Genomic DNA, 23,917 nt, shown 5'->3' with positions numbered 1-23,917 from the left:
GCTTGTGAGGACGGGTGTCCCGCGGGTCTTTTGGGACATGTAGGTGGCTGGCAGTTGACCTCTGATGTGGGGTGCCCTGTCTGCCTCCCAGATTGACCAGGATGGGCTCACCCTGCCCGAGAGGACCCTGTACCTAGCTCAGGATGAGGAGAGCGAGAAGGTGCCTGGCCGTGGGGGGGGTTGCGGGGAAGGGAGGGGGCACAGCAGGGGGGACCTGCGGCCAGGCCTGTCCACCCCTCAGGAATGCCTGTGCTGCCGCAGATCCTGGCGGCCTACAGGGTGTTCATGGAGCGTCTGCTGAGACTTCTGGGAGCCGAGGCTGTGGAGCAGAAAGTCCAGGAGATCCTGCAGCTGGAGCAGAGGCTGGCCAACGTGAGCAGGGGGGCAGGGGCTGCTGGACGCGGGCAGGGGCAGGGGCAGGCAGGCTCAGCTCGGGTCTCCCCCCAGATCACCGTGTCAGAGTATGATGACCTGCGTCGCGATGTCAGCTCCATGTACAACAAGGTGACGCTGGCGCAGCTGCAGAAGATCACCCCCCATGTGAGTGCCGAAGCCCTGGTTGGTGCCTTGTGAAGGCGCATCCTGGCTGTAGAGGGATGGGCAAGGCCCTCCAGGCAGCCGGGTTCTGTGTCCTCGGTTCCTCTTCCTCATCCTCGCTCTGTCCTCTGTGGCTGCTGTCCTGGGTCCCACAGCTGCGCTGGAAGTGGCTGCTGGACCAGATCTTCCAGGAGGACTTCTCGGAGGAGGAGGAGGTGGTGCTGCTGGCCACAGACTACATGCAGCAGGTGTCCCAGCTGATCCACTCCACGCCCCGCAGGTGAGGCTGCTGCCTCAGACCCCTGCTGGGCACCCTGGGCCTGTTTACTTGGCAACTGTAGGGTGGCCACCTCTGTGCACAGCCACATCAGGGGAGCCAGGTGGGAGCACTGTAGTAGGAGTCCAGGTCCCAGGGTCAGACAGGAGCACTGTCAGGGGAGTCCGGTCTCCCAGTTCCAGAGGCCGTTGCTCCTTCCTGCCCCACGGGAGCCTGGGCAGCCTTCTATGTGCCATTTCTCTCCCTGGGTCTGGGGAAACTGAGTCAAGTTGATTCCTAGGGAAGGTGTAGCATGGTGGTCCTGCACCAGGACCAGGTGTGGAGGTGGTTGGTTGGTGAAGGCCAGCCCTGAGGCCGGCTCTGCCCAGTGTCCTGCCCCATGGAAAGGCAGGAAATGGTGTGGCCTGTGCCATCAGGCCCCGTGGCCCGCAGGACCAGGAGCGTGTCCTGCGGTGTGACTGAGTCTTAGCACCCATCCAGGCTGAGTTTCTGTGCGCCTAGATTGCCGTCTCACCTGTCTTAAGTCCTTCTCAGGCGGGTACTGGGTGGCCCCCAGTGTGGGATCACACGGGGACCAGGATGGGATGACCCCCCCCATCTGCACGTCTGTGGCCAGCTCTCCCTTCCCTGGCCCCAGGATCCTGCACAACTACCTGCTGTGGCGTGTGGTGGTGGCACTGAGCGAGCACCTGTCCACCCCGTTCCGGGAGGCGCTGCATGAGCTGGCGAGGGAGATGGAGGGCAGCGACAAGCCCCAGGAGCTGGCTCGCGTCTGCCTGGGCCAGGCCAATCGCCACTTTGGCATGGCTCTTGGTGCCCTTTTTGTACATGAGCACTTCTCGGCTGCCAGCAAAGCCAAGGTCAGGCTGCCCTGGGTGCAGGGTGGGGTGGTGGGTATGGAACTCGGTATGGAGCGCGGGTGTCCTCACACGTTTCCTTCTACCTCCCACCTCAGGCTCGGGGGAGGGTTCTGGGTAGTCTTCATCAGTCTTCCTCCCCCAGACCCAGGCTCAGGAGCTTTCCTCTCCCTGTGGCCCCTTTCTGCCATAACTCTGTACGCCTATCTCAGCCATGCTCAAGGGCATAGCCTTAGGATCGGACAGCATTCTCTCCCTTCCAGAGGACGGCTCATCGTCAGGGTAGCTTGCAGGGACCCCCACCTCTTTCAGGGTAGCTTGCAGGGATCCCTACCTCTTGAGGCTGTGTTCAGTGCTTCCATGGCACCCTGAGCTGAGGACGTGGTACTGGATGTTGGGAATACCTTAGGTAACCAGCAACTGGGACCAGACCAAAAGCCTCCTTGATTGACCTTTGACCCCAGGCCTTTGACCTGGCAGGTGCAACAGCTGGTGGAAGACATCAAGTACATCTTGGGTCAGCGCCTGGAGGAGCTAGATTGGATGGATGCCCAGACCAAGGCAGCTGCTCGGGCCAAGGTGAGAGGGGATCTGAGTCTGATACTGGTTCCCAGACCATTTTTCTGAGTGCCTACGGGGTACCGGGCATTGGGGGATAATGACAAAACAAAAGAAACAGAGAGGCCTTGGTGGAATTGCCACCCTCTGGTCCACTCTGCCCCCGTCTTGACTGGCACCCCAGGCTGGCCTCAAGCTTTTGACCTGAACCATTCTCCTGCCATGTCTCCCGCAGCTCCAGTACATGATGGTCATGGTAGGCTACCCAGACTTCCTGCTTAAGCCCGAGGCTGTGGACAAGGAGTATGAGGTAGGCCCCTCCCCCTGGCTCTCCCCCGTCCTATGGGCAAGCTTTTCCAGAACACACACAAACTTGTGGAGACTCATTCTGTCGGCCTGTTCTTTCTCGGCCTACTGCTGAGTGCTGCCCATCCCGCATACAGTTTGAGGTCCACGAGAAGACCTACTTCAAGAACATCCTGAACAGCATCCGCTTCAGCATCCAGCTCTCTGTCAAGAAGATTCGACAGGAGGTGGACAAGTCCACGTGGGTGCTTAGCCGAGAGCTGGGGGTTGGAGATGGTCATGGGAGACAGCTTGTGGAACAAACTACCTCGGAGCTGACGTGTGGGGTGCATGCAGCTGTGCAGGGTACGGGATGGCCCCAGCAGGGTGCTGCCCAGCCTGGAAAGGCCCAGAGGATACTCATTATCAGAATCTTACTGTAGCTGGACCATGGGGAGCACGTTTAAGAAGACTAGGGTGGGCCCAGCATCGGTGGCTCTGGCCTGTAATCCTAGCTACTCAGGAGGCTGAGATCTGAGGGTCGTGGCTCAAATAAACCGCCAGAAAACTGGAAGTGGCACTGTGGCTCAAGTGGTAGAGTGCTAGCCTTGAGCTGAAGAGCTGAGGGACAGCACCCAAGCCCAGAGTTCAAGACCATGACAAAAAAAGAAGGCTAGGGTGTGAGGGGCATTCCAGAGCTGACTCCAGCTTCCCTCCCGCAGGTGGCTGCTTCCCCCACAGGCGCTCAACGCCTACTATCTACCCAATAAGAACCAGATGGGTAAGGAGGTGTGTCCTGATGGGGGCGGTCCTTAAAGTAGGCGTGCCTCTCACTGACCACGCCCCTTCTTAGTGTTCCCAGCTGGCATCCTGCAGCCCACACTGTATGATCCTGACTTCCCACAGTGAGTACATGTGGCTGAAGGGTGGGGCCTGGAGGTTAAAGTGGAGGAGCTGCACTGCTTCATAACTGGGCTGGGTCTTACACGCTGCAGACACTAGGTTCCCAAACTCACTTGGCTTTTTTAAAAAGAATTTGTAGGTTCTGCTGGGCATTGGTGACCTACATCTCTAGTCCTAGCTAGTCAGGAGACTGAGATCTGAGGATCAAGGTTTGAAGCCAGCCTAAGCAGATAAATCTGAGAGACTCTTATTTCTAAGCAACCAGCAAAAAGCCAGAGTTGAGGTGTGGTTCAAGTGGTATAGTGTTGCCTTGAGCAAAAAGGCCAAGCAGGAGCACCAGATCATGAGTTTAAGCTCTAATATTGGCATGCATGCGTGCGTGCACATGCATACGCATACACACCATTGTTTTTTTATTGTTTCAATTAAGATTCATGGGCATCCCTAACCTATTTTAGGCTTATTTAGGAGAGTCACATGTGAGTGCCTCAGTTTCCTTCCTGTCTCCTTGCGATCATGTCCACACCCCTCACTGCCCTTCTTAGATGTTGTTCCCCAAAAGGTGTCTGGACAGGTACCATTGGCCTTCCACATAGCCCATGAGGAAGATGAGGATGAGACATGTGCTCAGGGCCTCTCAGATGTGTCTGTGGCCTCCCTGGTCACCTTGTGGCCTGGCCAGGGCCCTGGGCGGCAGCATGGGGCTCTCAGAGCACAGCCAAGGACTGGGCCTGATGCTGCTGCTGTGGACTCAGGTCTCTGAACTTCGGGGGCATTGGCACCATCATCGGGCACGAGCTGACCCATGGCTACGATGACTGGGGTGAGGCCTGTTGGGGCCGGAGGGAGTGGCCAGAGATGGGGAGGACAGACAATGGGAGGCTGGTGGGGTGGCAAGCCGATTGGGTGTATAGGAAGGGCCCCTGTGCCCAAGCTGGCTCTGAGGTGAGGCTGAATCTCAGTAGCCTGCTGGCCCATTGTCCACAGGGGGCCAGTATGACCGCTCTGGGAACCTGCTGCACTGGTGGACCGAGGCTTCGTACAGCCGCTTCCTGCGCAAGGCCGAGTGCATCGTCCGTCTCTATGACAACTTCACTGTCTACAACCAGCGGGTGAGATGCCACCCTGGCCCGTGTGCCGCAGCAAGGTCTCCAAGGCTCTGAGAATGATCAGGAGGGGATGGCTGGGGGTTGGGACAGGGGCCCAGGAGTAGCCAGGGCAGCAGTGGGCAGCCAGTGGCCCCTGTTCAACCCCTGCGGTCCCCTTGTGACAGGTGAATGGAAAACACACACTTGGTGAGAACATTGCAGACATGGGTGGCCTCAAGCTGGCCTACTATGTGAGTGATCTTGCCTGCTCTCTGTCCCTACTGAGGGCTGGGTGGGAGCTGAGGAGGACAAGAGGCATGGCCCCCCTCCTTGCCTATCCTGGCTTGGGCAGGGACAGAGCTGATGCCTGGGTGCACAGGGTCCACTGGGCAAGGATGGAGCCATGGGCCCCACCATCACTGAGTGGGGAGGGTGGTGTTGGTCTGGGTCAGCCTGCTTGGAACCATGCAGGGTGAGTGGCTGGACCGGAAGCACAGCGAGGTAGTGATGTACAGAGCTGAGCTGGTGATGGAGGGCGGGGGGCCCTGGGATCTTGGCTGAGGACGGAAGAGGGGCAGTGCTCAGGATGGGTAGACACAGCAGCTCCCCGCTGCTCTGTACTCCAGGCCTATCAGAAGTGGGTGCGGGAGCACGGGCCGGAGCACCCGCTGCACCGGCTGAAGTACACACACAATCAGCTCTTCTTCATCGCCTTTGCCCAGGTGGGCCAAGTCGGGGCCAGGTGGGAACTGGGGTTGGGGACACAGTAGCCAGTAGCCTCTCAGCCCTAGCTCTGCCTTACTCAGGCCTCACATGGCTATCCCTGGGGTCCAGCCAGTCTCCCATCACCCTTGTGCTCAGAGCTGGTGGCCCTGGGGACGCTGATGGAATCTTAAATCTGGTTGTGGGTGGTAGAGGAGGGGCAGGTCACACCTGCCCCTCCTCCACCCCCCATCTACCCACTCTGGGACCCAGAACTGGTGTATCAAGCGGCGGTCGCAGTCCATCTACCTTCAGGTGCTGACTGACAAGCATGCTCCTGAGCACTACAGGTATGCCTGCCTGCTGGCCTGGGCTGTGTTTGCTTCTTGGATCTAGGGTGAGGGGTGGGGTGGGCATGGAGGACGAGGTCAGTCCTCATCCTATTGGGGTCTCCCCTCCCCACCCCCAGGGTCCTGGGCAGCGTGTCTCAGTTTGAGGAGTTCGGCCGGGCCTTCCACTGTCCCAAGGACTCGCCCATGAACCCCACCCACAAATGCTCTGTGTGGTGACCCCGCCCCTGCACGTCCCCCACCGCCCCGCATGGATGGCCTTCTGCAGGCTGCTGGAGCAGGCATGTGTTCGGTGCTGCCCCATGCCAGGCCCACCCACCCACCTTCCCAGGTTCTCTGGTACTGTCCTGTCCCCTGTGGTCCCTCTCTTCAGGGAGCCTGGAATGGGTGAGGCTGGGTTCCAGGGACTTGTGTGTATGTTTGGGGGTTGGGGGAGGGGGAGTGGGGGACCTGAGGTCACTCCCCCAGGCCCCCTGCTGGACTGGATTGTTCAGGCCCCACCTTTGCTGTGTTCTTACTGACAAGTCTGGTCAATAAAGCTGCTCTGCCGTCCCCTTGGCCTCCTCAGGGGCCCCAGGGAGATGAGGCCGGAGGGGTCTCTTTGGGTGGAAGACTCCAGCCCAAAGCACCGCGGGCTCTGGAGCGGGCCTTTGTGTCCTCTCTGGTTTTCCTGGCTTGGTTGATGGTCCTACCTCCTGGACTGTGTTGTCCTCTCCATGTCCCTCCTCCTTGCCAGCCTCTGTCTGCCATACCCCTGCCCAAGGCTCCATTCTAAATACTCACAGGCAGCTCCCAGGCCTGCCAACCTACATTTGTGGGTGATGTGGTGCCTTGCTGGCAGTGGAGAGCGGGCCATGCTTCCGCACTGCAGAGTGGGGTTCCTGGGGAGATGAGAAGGAACAGAGGGGCTGAGTGTGGAAGAAAACCAGGAAGGACTACTTGGGCTGGACACAACTCCCGCCTGGCACTGCCCAGACTTGGAAGATCAGTAAGGGGGAGAACAGATGTGTGTGTTGGGCAGCTTGAGTTTCTCTGGGGCCAGTGGGCACCTGCTTTTCCTCCCAGGTCCATCTTGTTCTGGGAGTCCAGTCTCTGGCAAGCTGAACTCTTGTCATGTGCAGAGAACAGCTGATCAGTGTCCCAGCCCTGGATGATGGATACGACGTCTCTGTTGTCTGAGCTTTGGGTACACCAACATGTGTCCCTGAGAAAGGGACATCCTTTGAGACCAAGAAGACCCTCCCCCCATCCACGGGTGGGCTGTCGAGGAGGGGCAGGGGCTCTTCCTCCTGGTCTGTGTGTCACCACACAGGGCTCTGAGGGATGTGAAAGGCTGCAGGGCATGCCCTGCTCAGGCCTGGGCCCGGTGCTTGCTAGGAGCTACCCGTTGAACTGCTTTGGGGCATGCTCCATCGAGTTAGGCCTGTGTGGTCTGGGCACTATGAGGCGCTGCATTTCTGGACCATTCCCCCTGTTCCTCAGGCAGCTGGGTCAGAAACACTCAGCCTTTTCCTGCTCTCTGCTGAGTATCTGAAATGGCTCACCCCATGCTTCTGGCCTGGGCTCATTGCTTCTGTGAGGCCCCAGGCCCAGCCCTTTTGCCCTTGCCCTGGGCTCTCTGAGTTTCCCGGACCCCCCCAAAAGCAATCCCTCCCATGCCCATGCCTATTTGGGGGAGGCTTCAAGACACTGGTGGCCAGCAGGGATGACTTCTGCTTTGTGTAAGGGATGGAGCGCAGGAGGCTAGGTCACTCCGGGGATGGACCGCAGGAGGCCAGGTCACTCCGGGGCTGGAGCACAGGAGGCTAGGTCACTCCAGGGCTGGAGCGCAGGAGGCCAGGTCACTCCGGGGCTGGCCTCTTTCTTGGCTGTGGACTTGAGTGAGCTTCCTGACCCTGAGGCTGCTTCAGAACAGGTGGCCTGAGATCCTGTCATGAGTGTCACCACTAGTCCCAAACTGCTTTTCCAGATAGGCTCGAGCAGCCTCCTCCCGGCCACCCAGTGAGGTGGACAGAGCGCGGGTCACCTTGCTGGTGTCTGGAGGTGGCCACGTCTTGGCTTCTGAGTCTTCTTGAGCTAGGATGTGTGGACGGCACTCAGCATTGGCTCCCGAGTTCTGCTAGAACACCATACACGCGGTTCACGCCACCGGCATGGCTTTCTCTGCAAAGTCCAGTGTTCAGAGTCGCTCCTGGTGTTCTGGGGTAGAGTATAAGTGAGCTCAGCACAGCTGCTGAAACCAGGCCTCAGTTTCCCTTGTGTCCCGGGAAGGGGTGTCAGTGCGGTTCGGAAGGCCCTTCCCAGGGTTGCGGTGATTCTGGAAACCACAAGGCGTGAGCTGTGGGGCTGGCTCCACCCGAGCTTACCCGTGCAGCCATGTGCTCGGAGAAGCTCATTGGGATAACAGAAAACAATTTTCTGCTAAGCACATAATAGCAGGGAAATAAAGGACCTGGGATGGTTATGATGGCACTTAAGCATCAGGCAGTCACCTGTGTGCCCACGTGCCTACGCCCTCCTCCCTGAGCGTTGTCCTTGAGGCTGGTTGGGCCTCCTGCAGATGACATGTCTCTGCCACCCATAGCTTGGTGTCTGGGCCTTGGGTCTAGGGGTTCCTGCTGGATGACTTTGGTAAGGAAGCCGCCTGCCCTGGGGCCCAGGGTCATGATGGGCACAGAGGGGCGTGGATAGCCCCCCCACCAGCTCACCGCCACCCACAGTGGCGGATGCACACGTGCTCTTCTCTCCCAAGGACTGCACAGCCATGACTCCCCCCAGGTGCCCCATCCTGACTACCAGATGTGGTCCATTACTGGCTCAACTTTCTCTAGAGCTAAAGATGCCAGGGGTGCCCCTTAGCCCGAGGCTACACCTCTGTGCAGCTTGGGGAACGATTTGATGCTAGCTGGAAAGATGGCAGAGCAGGGCCACCAGTGAAGGTGCGCCTGGCTCCAGCACGGTGGCTCTAGGATCTCAAGGGCATTCAGGAGGACACAAGATGCCTGGCTCCAGGCTGCTCCTCCCCCCTCCCCCCTCCCCCCTCCGCTGGCTTGAGAAGCCTACTTTCAATTTTCAGCCAGGCACCAGTGGCTCACATCTGTAATCCTAGCGCTGAGAGCTGAGGATCAAGGTTTGGAAGGAGCTCAGGCAGACAAGTCTGAGAACCCTATTTCCAACTAATCAGTAAAAAGTCAGAAGTGGAGCTGCGGCTCAAGTGATAGAGCAGAATGCCAGCCTTGAGAAGAAAAAAAAGAAAGCTAAAGCAAGAACTGAAGACCTTGAGTTCAAACCCCAGCATCAGCACACACACAATAAAGGACAACTTACCCTTCTTCCTAGGAGTTCCTGACTTGCCTAGAGCCTGAGCATTTTCTACTCCTCCACCACCATATTTTTCTCTCCAGCACCATCTTGTGCCAGGGCAGGGCAGGACAGTGGCAGGGCTACAGAATCTACCTTTCCTTTCCCTCCCTTCCTCCTTCCTTCCCTTCCTCCCTCTCCCCCCTCTCTCATTCTTTCATTCTTTTTTTCCTTCCTTCCTTCCTCTCCTTCTCTCCCTCCCCCTCTCTTTCTTTTCTTTTTTGGGTCCAAGACTGGGACTTGAACTCTGCACTTGATGCTTTTGCTCGCTGGCAAGTGCTCTACCAACTGAGTCACGCCTCCAACCCCACCTCTGGTTTTCCTTCACCTGTCCCTAAGGCCTCTGTAGAAGAGAGATTGCAAGGGGGTAGAGTTTTATAAATTGTAATTACTTCGCCTCCCACCCTAAAAGGGCTGAAGGAACACTGCTGGTTTCTGGGTAAGAGTATGCATGTTCCCCTTTCCAGCCCCCTTTGAGAGGGGCCTTAGGCACCTTCTGTCACCTCCCTTGGCCCACAGAGGTCACCAAGGGGCTCCCAGAGAGGCCAGGACCCTCGGCCTTGGAGTCAGAGCCAGTCCTTCAGGTCTAGGGCACTGCACAAGTGGATGTGAGGAACTGGTTCTTGGAAGTATTTCTTGGAGAAAGACCACAGCCACACCACTCAAGCTATTTATAATTCTTTCATGTGCTTCTAGAAGGTTCAGAATAATGAGAAGCTAAGCCCATCCTAGAAGGGAGGTCTTGTTTTTGAAGCTCACTTGTCATTGCCTGTGAGATGTGGGTGCCGCATAACTGACCAAGAGCCCAGAGCTGGGTGGGACACAGTTCCCTGCAGCTGCCACCGTGCTGTGGCTCAGCCTTGCCTAGGAAACCACCCAGGGCTGTGACTCCAGCTCCCTAAGGTGCCTTCCCCCTGGGAGACATTGCACCTCTGATCTAAGGCAAGCCGCACCTCCTGCCCTCACAGGTGGCTCCATTTCCCGTCCAGTTCCCTGCATCCTGATTGCTGTTCATGTGACCTCTGCACTCCTTTTAGTCTTCTTCGAGGGTCACCCACAAGCCCCGCTGGTGGTGACCTCCACCCTCTGCTATTGCTGGTGCCTCATTTTCCCCCATGTCGCCAGCTCAGGCCACCCTCTGCCCCCCACTCTACTGATCACAGTAGCTGCTGCTTGCTGCTTGCCTTCCTGCAACCTGTGCAGGTTCGAGGTGCCCACAGGACTTGCAGGGGGCCACGGGTTCCGTCCTGAGTCGGCCACAGTCCAGTGCAAGCTCATCTGGCTGAAAGGCAAGAAAGTTGCCTGACTTCCCTCGACCTCAGCTGCGGCCCAGGATCTGGGAGCTTCTGGCAGCTGCTCACAGCTGATTCATGAGGCCGGCAGACAGCTCAATCCCCAAGTCCCAGTCACCTGATTCTGTTAAACAGCATCTCTCCTTGTCTATACATTGCATTAAAAAACCCCACCAAACCTCCCGTCTTTCCACGGGACCAAATGGTGACGGCTGCTGCCCGAAGCTGCATGCCCAGATCTGAAGGTGGTGCTTTGGGGAGCATTGTTCTCTCACCTGAGGAACCCCAACAAGGTGGAGAAGGGGTAGGAATGCCATGCTGGGTGATCATGACAATGTGCAAATCTATCAAGTAAAGAAAAGACCAGAAGAGGGTCCAGGGCTGGGACAACTCCCCTTAAGGGTGCAGGGTGGCCTTACCATTTGGGACAGTGGTTCAGGATCCACAACATTGCTTCCCTGGCTCAGTGCCAAGTTCACCAGTGAGGACTGGCATCCCCGGCGGGCAAGGTTCTATCAAGGGGAACTTCTGGCTGCTTGTCGGTACTGCACTCTGCCAGAAACACAGCCGCTTGAAGCAGCAGAAGTAAGCAGGCCCTGGAGCCGCCTTAGATCAGAGGGGTGATTGCAGATTCTGCACGGCTCAGGCAGGCCTCTGGGGGGCCCTGAGGCTCCAGTTGACAGAGAAGGAGGAGTCCAGGGTGACAGCCTGTAGTACAGATGCTCAGGAGACAGGGCCACCTGTTTGTTGGCCTAGTGGGGCCAATGTCAGAGCAGCCGCAGCTCCAAGGTCAGGAGAGGGGCACACCTGGCGCCGGCCTGCCCCTCCAGTGAGACTGGCAGGCAGCAGGCCCACTTCTGCCCACCGTGGCCCTTCCTGTGCCAGCTTCCAGAGCTGTGTGGGGCATCTGTGAGCTGGCACAAGTGGAAACACTGGTGGTCCCCTCTGGGCTGCATGCCATTGCAGGAGTCCAGCCCAGGCCCAGCATGTCTGGACCCACTTGGGCCCCCTGGGCACGACAAGGGGCAACTTCAGACCCTCCTGAGGGCCTACTATGTGCTGAGCTGACCGCAGACGTTACCGCTGTCACCTGCCTGACTTGCTTTGCTGCAGTCCTTTTCAGTGAAAGCTATGAGCACTTGTTATATTGAATATTGAGCTCGTTGCTGGTACCTTCCTCTTTTCAGCTGAGCAATCACCCTATATGATTCTCTTGTGTTCCAGAGGAAACGAATAGGGTGCCTGAGGCTGACGCAGCATCCCTAGTACCTGCCTCCCCCTCCTCCCGTTCTTTCTAGTGTATTAGACTTGAGTGTGCTTTTTCTAAGTGGATTTGTGGCTTAGGCAATCAAATTTTAAGCAAGCTATTACTCCAACATGGTCAGGCAGCTTGAAAAAGATGCCCGAAAGAACTGCACGAATAACCCTCAGCCAAACCAATCTCCAAACAGAAGTGGCCGGGCTGGTCATTCATGACTCCTGGGGCCTGCAACACAGATGGTAGCTGGAAGTTAGCTTCACATGCCGAACAAACAAGCGCCAGACGTTCGATTTGCTGTCCCATCATCCTTCCCCACCAAGCCTGAGCAGCCCTGCCCGCTGCCCTGAAACACTCATCAACACCCAGATAAATCCTCCTGGTTCTCCAGGCATTGAAAAACAGGAAGACAAACACCCCGAAATCCTCTTCTCCTGCGTTGTTTAAAGTTATGTGCCGTTCAACTCAGTTCTTTTTGATATTTCCCTAAGCAACGATAAATATTTGGAAAGCTGTTTTAAAGTTTGTTGCATAAGAGTAGAAGGCAAAATAAAACAACAACAAAAAAATCCTCCACCTACCACCAGGCAAACACTTTTTCTTTCTGTGGCAGTAAAAATGGCAGAAACAATGAACAGTAAATGATCTGTCGACACACCAAAAGGCATTTCTTTGTCAGCAAATACTCTGGGAAGATGAGGAAAACACTGTAGATTGGAAGAAATGAGTATTAGAGCAAATTACCCAGTGTGGGAGGATGCCTGTACAGTTGCCTGGAAGTACAGACGTTTCTAACTCATCTCAGCTTAAGGTGTTTGCTGGATTCTCTTCCAATAATGAAATACACAAACCACTTTTTTTTTTCTTTTTGTGAACCACTAAAGGAAAGATCTAGCAGGGAAGATATATTGCCAACAGTAAATGCCTTGCTGAATAAAAACAATGTCATATGGGGAAAACTGGGCAAGTTCCATTGATGGAAGAGCTACTCAGAAAGAGATTTTTTTCCCTAAAAAAGAAAAAAGATTCTATATAACAATAAGGGTGCAGAGTTAGCGCTGTCTGCACAATCACCCACTGGCTTATCCATCCGACAGTCAAACCTCTGCAGGAGGCAGGAGCGCATCGTCACTGTAGGAAGCCATTCTTGGGGGCCATTTTGTAAGGCCACAACTGTCCCATTAGCGTTCAATCGTTAGGACACTGGGTGATGGGACTGGGGGTGATCATGGAGACACTTCAGACCTCAAGAGAATGGGTCACAGATAAGTCATGACAAAGGACAGAGAAAAGATGTCCCTAGTTTCCTTCTATTTCTGCCTAACATTTCCCTCCCTGTCTCCCTCCCCTTCTTTTCCTCCTCCTCCCCTTCCTCCCCCTCCTTCCCCTCCTTCCCCTCCTCCTTCTCTTCCTCCTCTTCCCCCTCATCCTCCCCCTCCTCCTTCTCTTCCTCCTCTTCCCTCTCCTCCTCCCACTCCTCCTCCTCCTCTTCCTCCCCAGCCCCGCACTGAGGATCAAACCCAGGGTCTGTGCATGCTAAGCAAGCGCTCTACCACTGAGCCCCATATCTAGGCCTCTGTCTCCTTGGAGGAGTATGTTGACTTTTTTGTAAGGTAATGAGTGCTATCAGCTTTAGGCACCCCATAAAACCTTTGAAAAGCTACATGCACATTAGTAAAAGATATCCCTTTAGTAAAGTTATCCTTGTAATGAAGAAGGAAATTGTGTTTGAACAACAACCCATGCCAAAGAACATGTTTCAAATCATGTTTGAAAACTATTACCCCTGCTGCTTGATTCTGTGAGCAACAACACATTTGACTGATAAAACCCTCCTATATACACTTTGAAACATGGAAGCACAGACTAATTTGTTCTTTAAAAGATTAGGTAGAATGCCAGGCACTGGTGGCTCACGCCTGTCATCAATCCTAGCTACTCAGGAGGCTGAGATCTGAGGATCATGGTTCAAAGCCAGCTGGGCAAGAAACTCCATGAGACTCTTATCTCCAATAGACTATCCAGAAAACTGGAAGTGGTGCCGTGGCTCAAATGGTAGAGAACTTACCTTGAGCTGAAGAGCTGAGGGACAGTGCCCAGGCTCAGAGTTCAAACCCCAGACCACCACCAACAACAAAAAAGGTAGAATCTATACACCATAAAATGTATCTTTTTAAAGAGCTCCATTTAGCATATTTTCAACTAGTCACATAGTTATGCAACTATCACCAATTATGTAAATCCAAAATAAGTTGGTGTGCGTGTGCTCATGTGTGTGTGTGGGGGGGGGACTGGGGCTTGAACTCAGGACCTCACACTCTCCCTTAGCTTTTTTGCTCATGGATGGCTCTCTTACCACTTGATCCATACCTCCACTTTTGGCTTTTGTTGGTTAGTTGGAGATAAGAGTCTCTCAGATTTGTCTTCCTAGGCTGGCTTTGAACTGCAATCCTCAGCTCTCAGCCTCCTAAGTAGCTAGGACTTATTGGTGTGATTACAAATATTTCTGCTCCTAATTCGAAAGCATTCTAAACCCCTCCAACCTGCCCCAAGGAGACTATTGAAAAGAATTACATAAAGCTGAAATAAGCCATGTTTCCAACACAATTTGCAATATTACAAATTTATCTGTACACTTACAAAAGCACAAAAACACATTTTGCTTCCACTAGAAATATTAATATGATAGAATATGCTTCCTTATTTACTAAAATCTTGATTTAACACCGTAGAACACCAATTTGAAGGCCTGGCACTCAGGGCAGTTTATTTCAATTCTGGGTTTTAGTGGCTGTCACAAAAATATGAGAGCTGAATGGAAGAAGGGCGTCGTTAGCTGAGCTCACTAAATCATCCCTCTCCGCCTGAGATTCCATCTACCAATTATGCACAGGCTTTTGTTAAACTCCAGCTAGTATCTCTCTGTCTTCTTGTAGTCTTTTAACAAAACGTTGCATGTTTGTGTTTTATAAATACGGTCAGAGACCAAGGACCTTTTCATTTTGAACCTACAATTTTTCAAAGCCCCTCGTTTTCAGCTGGGCATACTGTAATCCTAACTACTCAGGAGGCTGAGATCTGAGGATCCCCGTTCAAAGGCATACCCCAGACAAATCTGAGAAACTCTTATCGCCAATTACAGAGTAAAAAGCCAAAACATACTCAGACAAATCTGAGTACTGAGTTCCAGTCTCAGTACCAGCACCAAAATAAAATAAAATCAGTGTTTGGGATCTATACTTCCTCTCTGCTTGTCAGCTCTCCCTTCTGCACCCCACTCCTTCCCCCAAAGAAAAGAATACCTACTTCTCCCAGAAACAGGCAGAGTGCGGTGTGTTCTGATGTCATCACATCCTTATTTGCATCATGCAGTCAGAACACTCCATGGAGCCCTCCTTTCTCTCCAGGCCCTGCCTGTCCTCAGACTTTGGCCCCTTTCCTCATCCTCTCAGATGCCCCCTGTGGATGCACAGCCACCTCAGGGCCTGCTCTATCTGCTTTCCTCCAGCCTTCCTTTTATCCGGGACTCTGTACAGGTATCCTCCTCCATCAGCCTCCCCAGCTCAATCTTCCACACCTCCAGCCACTCAAGGCTTTTCTTCACAGAAAGTGTGACTAGAATCACATTGTATCATAGTTTATTAGTGCTCGGTCTTTCCCGTAGGAATGGTTCCACGGGAGAGCAGGGGATCCTTGTTTAGAATTTATGTGTCTGGGGGACCAGGCGGGGAGGGTGATCACGGAGAAGCTGACAGGGGGTATGTTGTCCTGGGGTGACCGGTGAAGAGTGTGGGGTGTGGAGATGGCCAGTGAGGGGCAGCAGAGGGCTGTGTGTCAAGGCCAGCTGGACATCTGGCCCCCAGCAGCCTCCTGGCAGGGCGGGTTGGAGGGTGGCAGTCAGCTAGCCACCCTACTGGGATTCTACGTTCGGGGGGGCATCCCAGGGAATCCAGGGGCTGCAGGGTGACCAGTGGGTGGTTTGCATGCTTGGTCTTCCATGAGGCTGTAGGGAGAGCTGGCTGGCAGAGCCCTCTTCTTTTCTAGGGTGTGGGAGGCAGGGTCCAGAAGGGAAGTTCAGGAGCAGAACGGGGAAGGCTCAGGGTGTCATGGCTCCACTCTCGAGAGTCCTGATATTTCTGCTCATTCAGGGTCTCAGGAGAGAGGAGGAAGCCCTGCAGCTGCTGAGGGTGGTTGATCTTGCAGAGAGGCAAATGCCTCAGGTGAAGTCTGAGGGTGAAGGCTCTGTGTAGGAGCCAGGGAACCAGAGGAGGAGCACCAGACGCAGCAGGAGAACTTGGGGTGGTGTGTGGGGTGGGCCCTGGGGCAGTCAGGACTTGGAACAGCAGAAAGGGGGGTGGGAACAGCAGTGGAGATCCAGAGGAGGTCAGGGGGTGGCAGCCGCCCCAGCCAGCAGCAGCAGCAGCATCGAGGCCAGCACAGGCAGCAAGGATGGCGAGGTGACCAGGCTGAGGCCTGCGGCACTGCTCTGGCCAGGCCGTGGGGTGCTGACCTGGCCAGGGTTGGAAGTGTCGGTCTGCCCGGCCGGGGGCGGCAGGCCGCAGTCAGTGTAGGGCTCCAGGCAGGCGGCGAAGGCCATGACGTGCGCGATGTAGTTCTGCTCTTGGACGCCATGTATCAGGTGTGCCTGCGGGCCGCGCGCAAACACCGCCACGTCCTCCCCGCCGTGCGTCTCAGACCCCACGGGCACGGCCGCCTGCTGCCGGTAGGTGGGCGCACCTGGCGGGACGGGACAGCAGGGCAGTGACCTCTAACTCCGTGGATCCCTTTCCCCTCTGACCCCCAGGCCGGCTGTCCTCCCCTGCACTCACCGCTCTCGCTTTCTGTGACATTGGGCCGGTCACCCAGCACGTAGCCGGGGCCATTGCCGTAGAGGATGGACGTGTAGGACTTGCCATCCAAGGCTTTGAGCGGGGCCAGGCCTGCACGGGGAGAAGGGGACACTGCATCCTTCCAGCTGCTTGTGGGACATGTGTGCCACACAGAGCACCTGCCCTATTGGCCTGGTCACCGCTGGCTTTCTGCTCACAAGATTCCCCCCAAGCCTGCATCCACCTGACAGATGAGGAAACCGAGACGCAGACAGATCAAATGGACCCAACAGCCCCCTGGCGTACCAAAGATGGAGGTGCCCCGCAGTGTGTAGCCCCCGAAGGAGAAGACGTGGGAGTGGTCGGCGGTGACGAGGGTCAGCGTGTCCTGCTCGTCCGTGAGCAGCGCCGCCTTCTCGATGGCGGCGTCGAACATGACGGCCTCCGTCAGCGCCAGGTAAGCTGTGCCCAGGTGATGGCCACGGTCTATGCGGCCGCCTACAGGGAAGCAGGTGGGACTGCTGGGATGCTCGTTCCTGGCCTGGACCCCTCCCTCTGTCCTGCCTGGAACGGCCGCTCACCCTCCACGAAGAGGTAGAAGCCCCGCGGGTTCCTGCTCAGCACCCGCAGCGCCGCCTCCGTCATCTCCTCCAGGGACGGGTCCAGCTCTTTGTTTCGGTAGACCTCAAATTCTGTGTCCATTGGCTCGAAGAGGCCTGAGGGAGGGGGGGAGAGGGAGGGAGAGAGGGAGAGGGAGGGAAGGGAGAAAGGAGCATGGGTGACCCCAAGCTGAGAGGTAGGCAGGATGGCGGCTCCGTGGAGGTGAATGAGGGGTACCAGGGCAAGAAGCGGGGTCTTTACCCATGAGGTATGTCACCGATGGGTTCTGGGATGCCTGGATGAGCTCCTCACGGTTCCACACATACCGGGCCCCCTGAAAGGATCCAACAGGTCCTTAACCCTGAGACCCACAAGTCCCCCACTGTCTGCCCTGTCCCCTGAGCTCGGATGCCTCTGTCACCTGGTTCTTTGCCTTCCACTCCGCCACCAAGTCCCGTTTGTCCAGCCGGATTCCAGAGTCGTTAGCGTTTTTCGGATACTCAGGGTCTTCCGTCCCCTGAGGAAACATGTATTTTCGCCCCCCGCCGAGGATCACCTGTGGGTTCCAGGATCAGAGCAGATGGGGGTGAGGCCCGAGGGGGTCCCAGTCAAGGCTCAACACCCCAGCAGGTGCACGGGAAGGGCCTCATCTGGCTGGACTTTCTACTCCCATCCCCGTCTCCCCAGATCCAGGGCACAGCCAGCTGTTTCCTGGGACTTGGCTGAGCAGCCCTGCCCCCCCCCCGCCCCAGCCAACCCTTCCCCTTGCCCTTTGTGCCACACATTAATGTCCATGTTGGAGACGAGCTGTGTGGCGATGTCCCGGCAGCCCTCCTGCAGCGCCGAGGCCGGCATGTCGGCGTCTGAGTACCAGTTGCGGTTCACCGTGTGAACATACGTGCCCGCCGGGGACGCGTGCTGCACGCGGGTGGTGGTCACCACGCCCACCGACTTCCCTGCACACACAGGGCAGGGGTCAGCATGGGTCACTCGAGCCTCTGGATCTGCACAGGTCCCCAAGCCTGGTCCCCAACCCACCTGCTTTCTTGGCTCGGTACATCACTGAGATGACCTCGTTGCCAAAGGTGGTGTTGCACTGGTCGAAGCGCGCGGCCGCGCTCAGCCCGATGGTCTTGTAGTTGGCCTTGACCCCGCACAGGTAGGCCGTGGCTGTGCTTGCGCTGTCTGGGACCTGTCTGTCCACACTGTATGTCTGGGGAAGGAGAGACTCTCAGAGGTGCTCTGAGCAGACATTTTAGTGCTTCACTGTGCTGGGGCCTGTGCTCATTGTGGGCGCAGCTCTCCTGGGTACCCCCCTCTGCCCCAGGTCCCCCTCCCCAGCTGTGGGGCTCAGGTGACAGTGCTCACCTTGGACAGAGCCATGTAAGGGAAGCGGTCCATGGCCAGGGGCGTCTCAGGTCCCAGATGGCCCCCCATCTGCCCCTTGAGGATGCGGGTGGCTGTCACCGTGGGCACCCCCATGCCTGAAGAAGCAGAACCCAGTCAGCTCTGACCTCCAGGGCCCGCCTGGGTACAGAGTGGCCCTTGGTGCAGAGCTGTGGGGCCCCGGGGTGTCCAGGCCATGCCACTCACCGTCCCCCAGGAAGATGATGAGGTTCTTGGCCGAGGTCTGAATGGGCTTCAGCTTCTTGGCGGCGTTCAGGGCCTCGGCTGCCTTTCGGTTCCAGAAAGCTGGGTTCTCCTCTGCCACTGGTGAAGGGGAGATCAAAAGCTGGGTCAGGAGAGGGGCCAGCGATGAGAGGACGCGGGAGGACATGGGAGAGCTCGGGGAGTCTCACTACCTGGGATGACACTGAGGGACAAATGGAGCCTCAGGACCAGCAGCAGCAGCACCCACATCGGCTGCATGTCTGCAGCTGGGGGTGGGCTGGCAGCCGGGCACTGGGTATCAACAACTGCACACACTGCCCGAGCTTAAATAGGGGAAGACTTTGTTCCTGGCTGTAAAGGCCCTCAAGTCCCTCCCAATTCCCAGGTAGCCACCCTGAGCCCGCCCCTGTCCTGTGAGCTTGGGCCCTGCTGGCTGGAGGAAAGGGTGTGGCTGGGTTTGCTGGGGTGGGGGGTCCTGAGGGAGGAGCTACATGATAGGGCCCATTGTGGCCCCAGACAGGGGCATGGCTTGGGGGGGGAGGGACAGGTGACCTCCAGGGAGGGAGTGTCTGTGTTGTATTGCTGGGGTCTTCTAGGGACCATCACTCCTTGGCTCTGCACTGCCAGCTGGGGCCAAGCTCTGCTCTGAGCCCCAAAGCTCACAGCTTCAATCAGTAGCTCGGGCTTAGCCACAGATGCTAGGAGCTCTATAGTGGAGGAAAAGCAGTCACAGAATGGCCTGGCTGACCTGCCGCCCACTTGGTCTCTCATCAGGCTTGATGGGGGTTTGTGGGGCACCCAGGAATGGGGTCCCAGAGTGACTGTGCTGTGGGGACCCCACACACTGGGGTCTGGGCTGTGTTTCCAGTTATCGAAGGAGAGCTGAGCAAGCCTTGTCCATATGTGGAGCCCAGGGCCTGGGCAGGGGACACAGGGCCGTGTCTTTCACAGAGGCCAACAGGCCTGTCTCCATAAGGTAGATGTCTGTGGCTCTGGACATGTGGATAGAGTCCTGGGATGTGTGTGTTCTCAGACCTCAGCTCCTGGGCCCATGGGTAAGTGTAGCCTCTGAGAAGGAGCAAAGAGACGTCCATAGCTTCAGGCTGGGCTCAAAAGTATCTGTGCAACCTGGCAATGCCACTGAATTTCCAAAGCAGGGACTGGGAATGCTCTCTCTTAAGCAGGTTCGGATAAAGCTATCCATTGTAGCCAAGAAGCCAGACAGTCGATATGCAATGGTTTGCATATGGTTCAAGTGTGTCCCCAAAGGCTCCTATGTGGCAGCTCGGTCACCCGTGCAGGGATGACACGGACATGTTAGAACCTCTGCAGGTGGAGGGTAGATTACAGCATTTCAAGTTATGTCCTTAGAAGGGATTAATGTACTTCTCATGAGACCCTAGTTAGCTCCTGCTAGGGTGAGTTACAGTAACGGAGGAAGCCTGGCCCCGCCCTCGTTTCTGTCTGCACTTTTGGATCCCTCCTTCTTCCCTCTGGCTGTGATTCCACCTGCCATGTGACATAGTGAACTCGGCACACGCCAGTGGCATCCACTGGGTTCTGTCTGTATCTCTGGATATTGCAGGTGGGCCAGGCAAGCCTTGCCCATGTATGAGGCCTGAGTAGGAAGTAGTGAACCTTTAACGCTTAGCTTTTATCAATACCCATCCTCAGATTTGTGTTATGGTATTTTTTTTTTTTTGTCAGTTGAAGGGCTTGAACGCTGGGCCTGGGTGCTGTCCCTCAGCTATTCAGCTCAAGAGGAGTGCTCTACCACTTGAGCCACAACACCACTTCCAGTTTTCTGGTGGCTTATTGGAGATAAGAGTCTCATGGACTTTCCTGCCTGGGCTGGTTTTGAATCTCAATCCTCAGATCTCAGCCTCCTGAGTAGCTAGGATTACAGGCATGAGCCACTGGTACCCTGCTTGTGTTATGGTATTTTTAATTTTGTTATTTTGAAATAGAAGATGGATTCATGCACACAACAGGTATCTATCAATAGATGACTGTTTAAACAAAATGGGATACATACATAGAAGTGGAGTATAATCCAGCTTTAAAAAAGGTAAGCAATTTGGGCTCATGACATAGTATTGATGAACCATGAGAACTTTATGTTAAATGAAATCAGCCAGTCACAAAAGCACAAATACTGTATGATCCTACCTAGGCAGTAGTAAAAGTCCTAGAGACAGAAGAAGAATGAAGGGAGTTGTTGTGTAGTGGGTACAGTGTTAACGCTGCAAGATGAAAAAGTTTAGAACTCTGTAGCACAACAATATGAATGTCCTTAACATGACATGTTCAAAAGACCTGGTTGGGGTGGGGGTGGGGCTTTGCCTCCTGCTATTGCCTTGGTTTCTCCCTTGGCTTCTTGTGTCATCAAGTTTATCAAGAAATATTCTTTATTGCTCTATAATAATTATACATATTTATTGGGGTGCAGAATGCTAATGAGATCTGTGATGCATTATTGAATGAGGAAATTGGGGTAATCAGAGTTTTCATATCCTTAAGTACTCCTTTGTGCTAGGAAAGGGAAATTCTTGGCTAAAGTTCAGGGATGATTAGCTACTGCAAAAGTCTTTAATCAATTAATTGTGTCGGGGTTCTATTATGTTCACGTCTCTTATTAACTCATACACAATTGCTTGCCTTCTAGTTCACTGAAATAGTAAGTCAGACAATATTTGCCACAGTAATGTGGCAAGTCCTATTGGCTGTCCATAAAACTGGCAGCACATTCGTCTGAAGGGCATTTTCAATGAAGATGACTCATTTTGCCATTTCACTCACCTTACAGTATTTCAAGGCAACCAACTTAACCCTCTTTCTCTTACATTTATTCTTCTTGGGAGAGTTTTAGGCATTTTTCTTTTCTTAGCACCAGTTTCAACGTAAGATGAAAGGTAGACTGTAAAAGTTAGCCAAATAAACCTCTTCTTTATCTAATACTCACCTTCAGGAACTGTGTTGTGGTATTTTTTAATTTTGTTATTTTGAAATAGAAGATGTGAACTCATACACATGACAGGTGTCTATCAATAGATGACTGTCTAACCAACATGTGGTCCATACAGAGGCATGCTATTTACTGGTTTTGAAGGTTTTCTACCAGTTGCCTAGTATAGCAAAGATCAGTCTTTGGCAATCAAGAGAAATTCCTGCTGGATATGGTGGCTCATGCTGTAATCCTAGCTAGTTAGGAGGCTGAGATCTGAGGATTGAGGTTCAAAGCCAGCCCAGGCAGACAAATTTGACTCGTACATGAAATCAATCAACAAAAGGCCAGAAGTGGAGTTATTGCTCAAGTAGTAGAGCCCCAGGGCTGGGAAGGTGGCTCAGTGGTAGAGCGCTCGCCTTGCATGCTTAAGGCCCTGGGTTCGATTCCTCAGCACCACATAAGCAAAAAAGAAAAAAGCCGGAAGTGGCGCTGTGACTCAAGGGGTAGAGCACTAGCCTTGAGCTGAAGAGCTGAGGGACAGTGCCCAGGCCCAGAGTTCAGGCCCCACGACCGGACCCCCCACCAAAAAAAGTAGTAGAGCCCCAGTCTTGAGCAAAAAAGCTAAATGAGGCTACAAAACCTTGAGTTCAAGCTCCAGTTATAGAGCACGCCCCTCCCACACCTATTACTCCCCACCCCGCTCTAAACACATATATATGAGGAATTGTCTCCTGATTCTGGATCTGGGCTTTTACATTTTTTGTACTATTGGAAGATTCAACCTCCATTATGATGGTCTTTCTAATTAGACATTTATGAAAATCTGTATCTTGGCTGTGATAGGGAAAAAGAACAGACCGATCAGACTAGGCTACACTAGAGAGGATGACTATAGTTAATCAAGACCCAATCTTGGAGCATACATGATCCATTAACTCCTTTTGTTGAATGAGGCCAAGGTTAAAGGTTCAGGACTCATCAGTCTTCAGTCAGAAGGCCTATGCAGGGTCACACCACCTCCTGTAGACTGGAATTCCGACATCCTGTACAGTCACAGGAAGCCGTAAGGATAAGGCTGAGAGAAGCCCTGGACACTCGGCCGGTCCCCAGGGCTGCAGTGCGCAGACTCTGTTCTGAGTCCCCACGTCCACCCGCACGCCTTGAAGCGGGCTCTGCGCAGCTGTGTCACCTGAGTAGGTCCAGGTAGCCGCCATGGTCAGGTTACCACCCAGCTCCAGCTCCAACCCCACAGGACCCCTCTGTAAGGATTTCACTTCCTCCCTGCACCCCATCTCGCATCCCTAACCCCTGGCAACCAGTGTTGACATTTCTAATAAATTACATCCATGGCTTCAGATAATTTATAGTCTTTGGGGGATGGACCTTTTTTTCCCCCCACTCAACATAATTCTCTGGATATTCACTCAAGCGTGGACCAATAGCTCACACCTCTGGTTGCAGAGTGGCATTCCGGGGATGGATGTGCCACGTTGCCAGCTCCAACCTTAAAATGCATTTCTCCTTTTCAACCTTTCCAGAAGACTGAAGATGATCAGAACCAAGGTAATGTCATCATGTACGGAATGCCTTATTTAGCACCTTTCTAACTTGGCTGTGAGTGCCTCTATCCCTGGAGAGTTCTATTCATCATTGAGTTCGTCCTGTGTGGGAGAGGATCTATCCAATCTCAACCAAGCAAACTCTGACCACAGCACAGGGGCCCTGTTGAGGGCAGCAACTGAATGAAGTCCGTTCAGTGATAACCAAACATTCATTGCTTATGAACCATTTTAGCAAAGTTGGAATCGAAACCCTTACCTATCTTTTCCTTAATTTGTATCATTTTATTTATTCTTTTAACATTTCTTTTCTTTTCTTTGTGCAACACAGAGGAATTGAACTCAGGGTCTCATGCATGCCAGGCAAGCACTCCACCACGAAGCCACCTTTCCAGTGCCCGCATTTTATTTATTCTATTATGAATTATGGAATGTAGAATTTTACTTACAATTATTTACTTCTCTATTACTATGCTAAGGATCAAGCCAGGGCCTTGTACATGCCAGGCAAGTTCTGTTACCTGTTGGCCACACCACTAGCAAGAATACAGTATAGATCTTTAATAACTAAAGCTTTAACTAAGGACTCTAGAAGGAGCAGGTCCCTCTTAACATTGGATATGTATCTTCTTAAATGCATTTTAATTCAATTTGGGTTCATACGCAGATCATAACTGTAAAGTTGCTTACGTGTTTCTTTGTGCATGTATGTATGTATGCCAGTACTAGGTTTGAACTCTGAGCCTGGATACTGTCCCTTAGCTTTTTTACTCAAGGCTAGTGCTCTACCACTTGAGCCACAGCTCCACTTCTGAATTTTTGATGGTTAATTGGAGAGAAGAGTCTCATGGGTTTTCCTGCCTGGGCTGGCTTTGAACTGAGATCCTAAGATCTCAGCATCCTG

The 23,917-nt window shown here is 54.2% G+C and overlaps 2 protein-coding genes across 2 annotated transcripts; one reads left to right on the top strand and one right to left on the bottom strand.

Annotated features, from left to right (window-relative positions):
* The first annotated feature begins 64 nt into the window (after nt 1–64).
* Ecel1 (endothelin converting enzyme-like 1) lies at nt 65–5,776 on the top strand. The gene is made up of 16 exons (XM_013021984.1): nt 65–160; nt 262–372; nt 448–540; nt 693–817; nt 1,452–1,674; nt 2,152–2,250; nt 2,465–2,539; nt 2,673–2,776; nt 3,237–3,295; nt 3,368–3,419; nt 4,173–4,240; nt 4,405–4,529; nt 4,691–4,756; nt 5,132–5,227; nt 5,481–5,557; nt 5,677–5,776. The coding sequence occupies exons 1-16, from the start codon at nt 65–67 to the stop codon at nt 5,774–5,776; spliced, it is 1,569 nt and encodes a 522-aa protein (XP_012877438.1).
* A 10,075-nt stretch (nt 5,777–15,851) lies between these two features.
* LOC105989668 (intestinal-type alkaline phosphatase-like) lies at nt 15,852–18,765 on the bottom strand. The gene is made up of 11 exons (XM_013021866.1): nt 18,699–18,765; nt 18,490–18,606; nt 18,265–18,380; nt 17,935–18,109; nt 17,680–17,852; nt 17,318–17,452; nt 17,158–17,230; nt 16,878–17,012; nt 16,603–16,794; nt 16,297–16,407; nt 15,852–16,204 (listed from the first exon to the last, which is right to left on the bottom strand). The coding sequence occupies exons 1-11, from the start codon at nt 18,763–18,765 to the stop codon at nt 15,852–15,854; spliced, it is 1,647 nt and encodes a 548-aa protein (XP_012877320.1).
* Nucleotides 18,766–23,917: the final 5,152 nt, after the last annotated feature.

This window comes from Dipodomys ordii, unplaced genomic scaffold, assembly GCF_000151885.1.
Source record: "Dipodomys ordii isolate 6190 unplaced genomic scaffold, Dord_2.0 Scaffold1, whole genome shotgun sequence".
Lineage (NCBI taxonomy): Eukaryota > Metazoa > Chordata > Mammalia > Rodentia > Heteromyidae > Dipodomys > Dipodomys ordii.
This window is presented reverse-complemented; position numbering and strand designations above follow the sequence as displayed.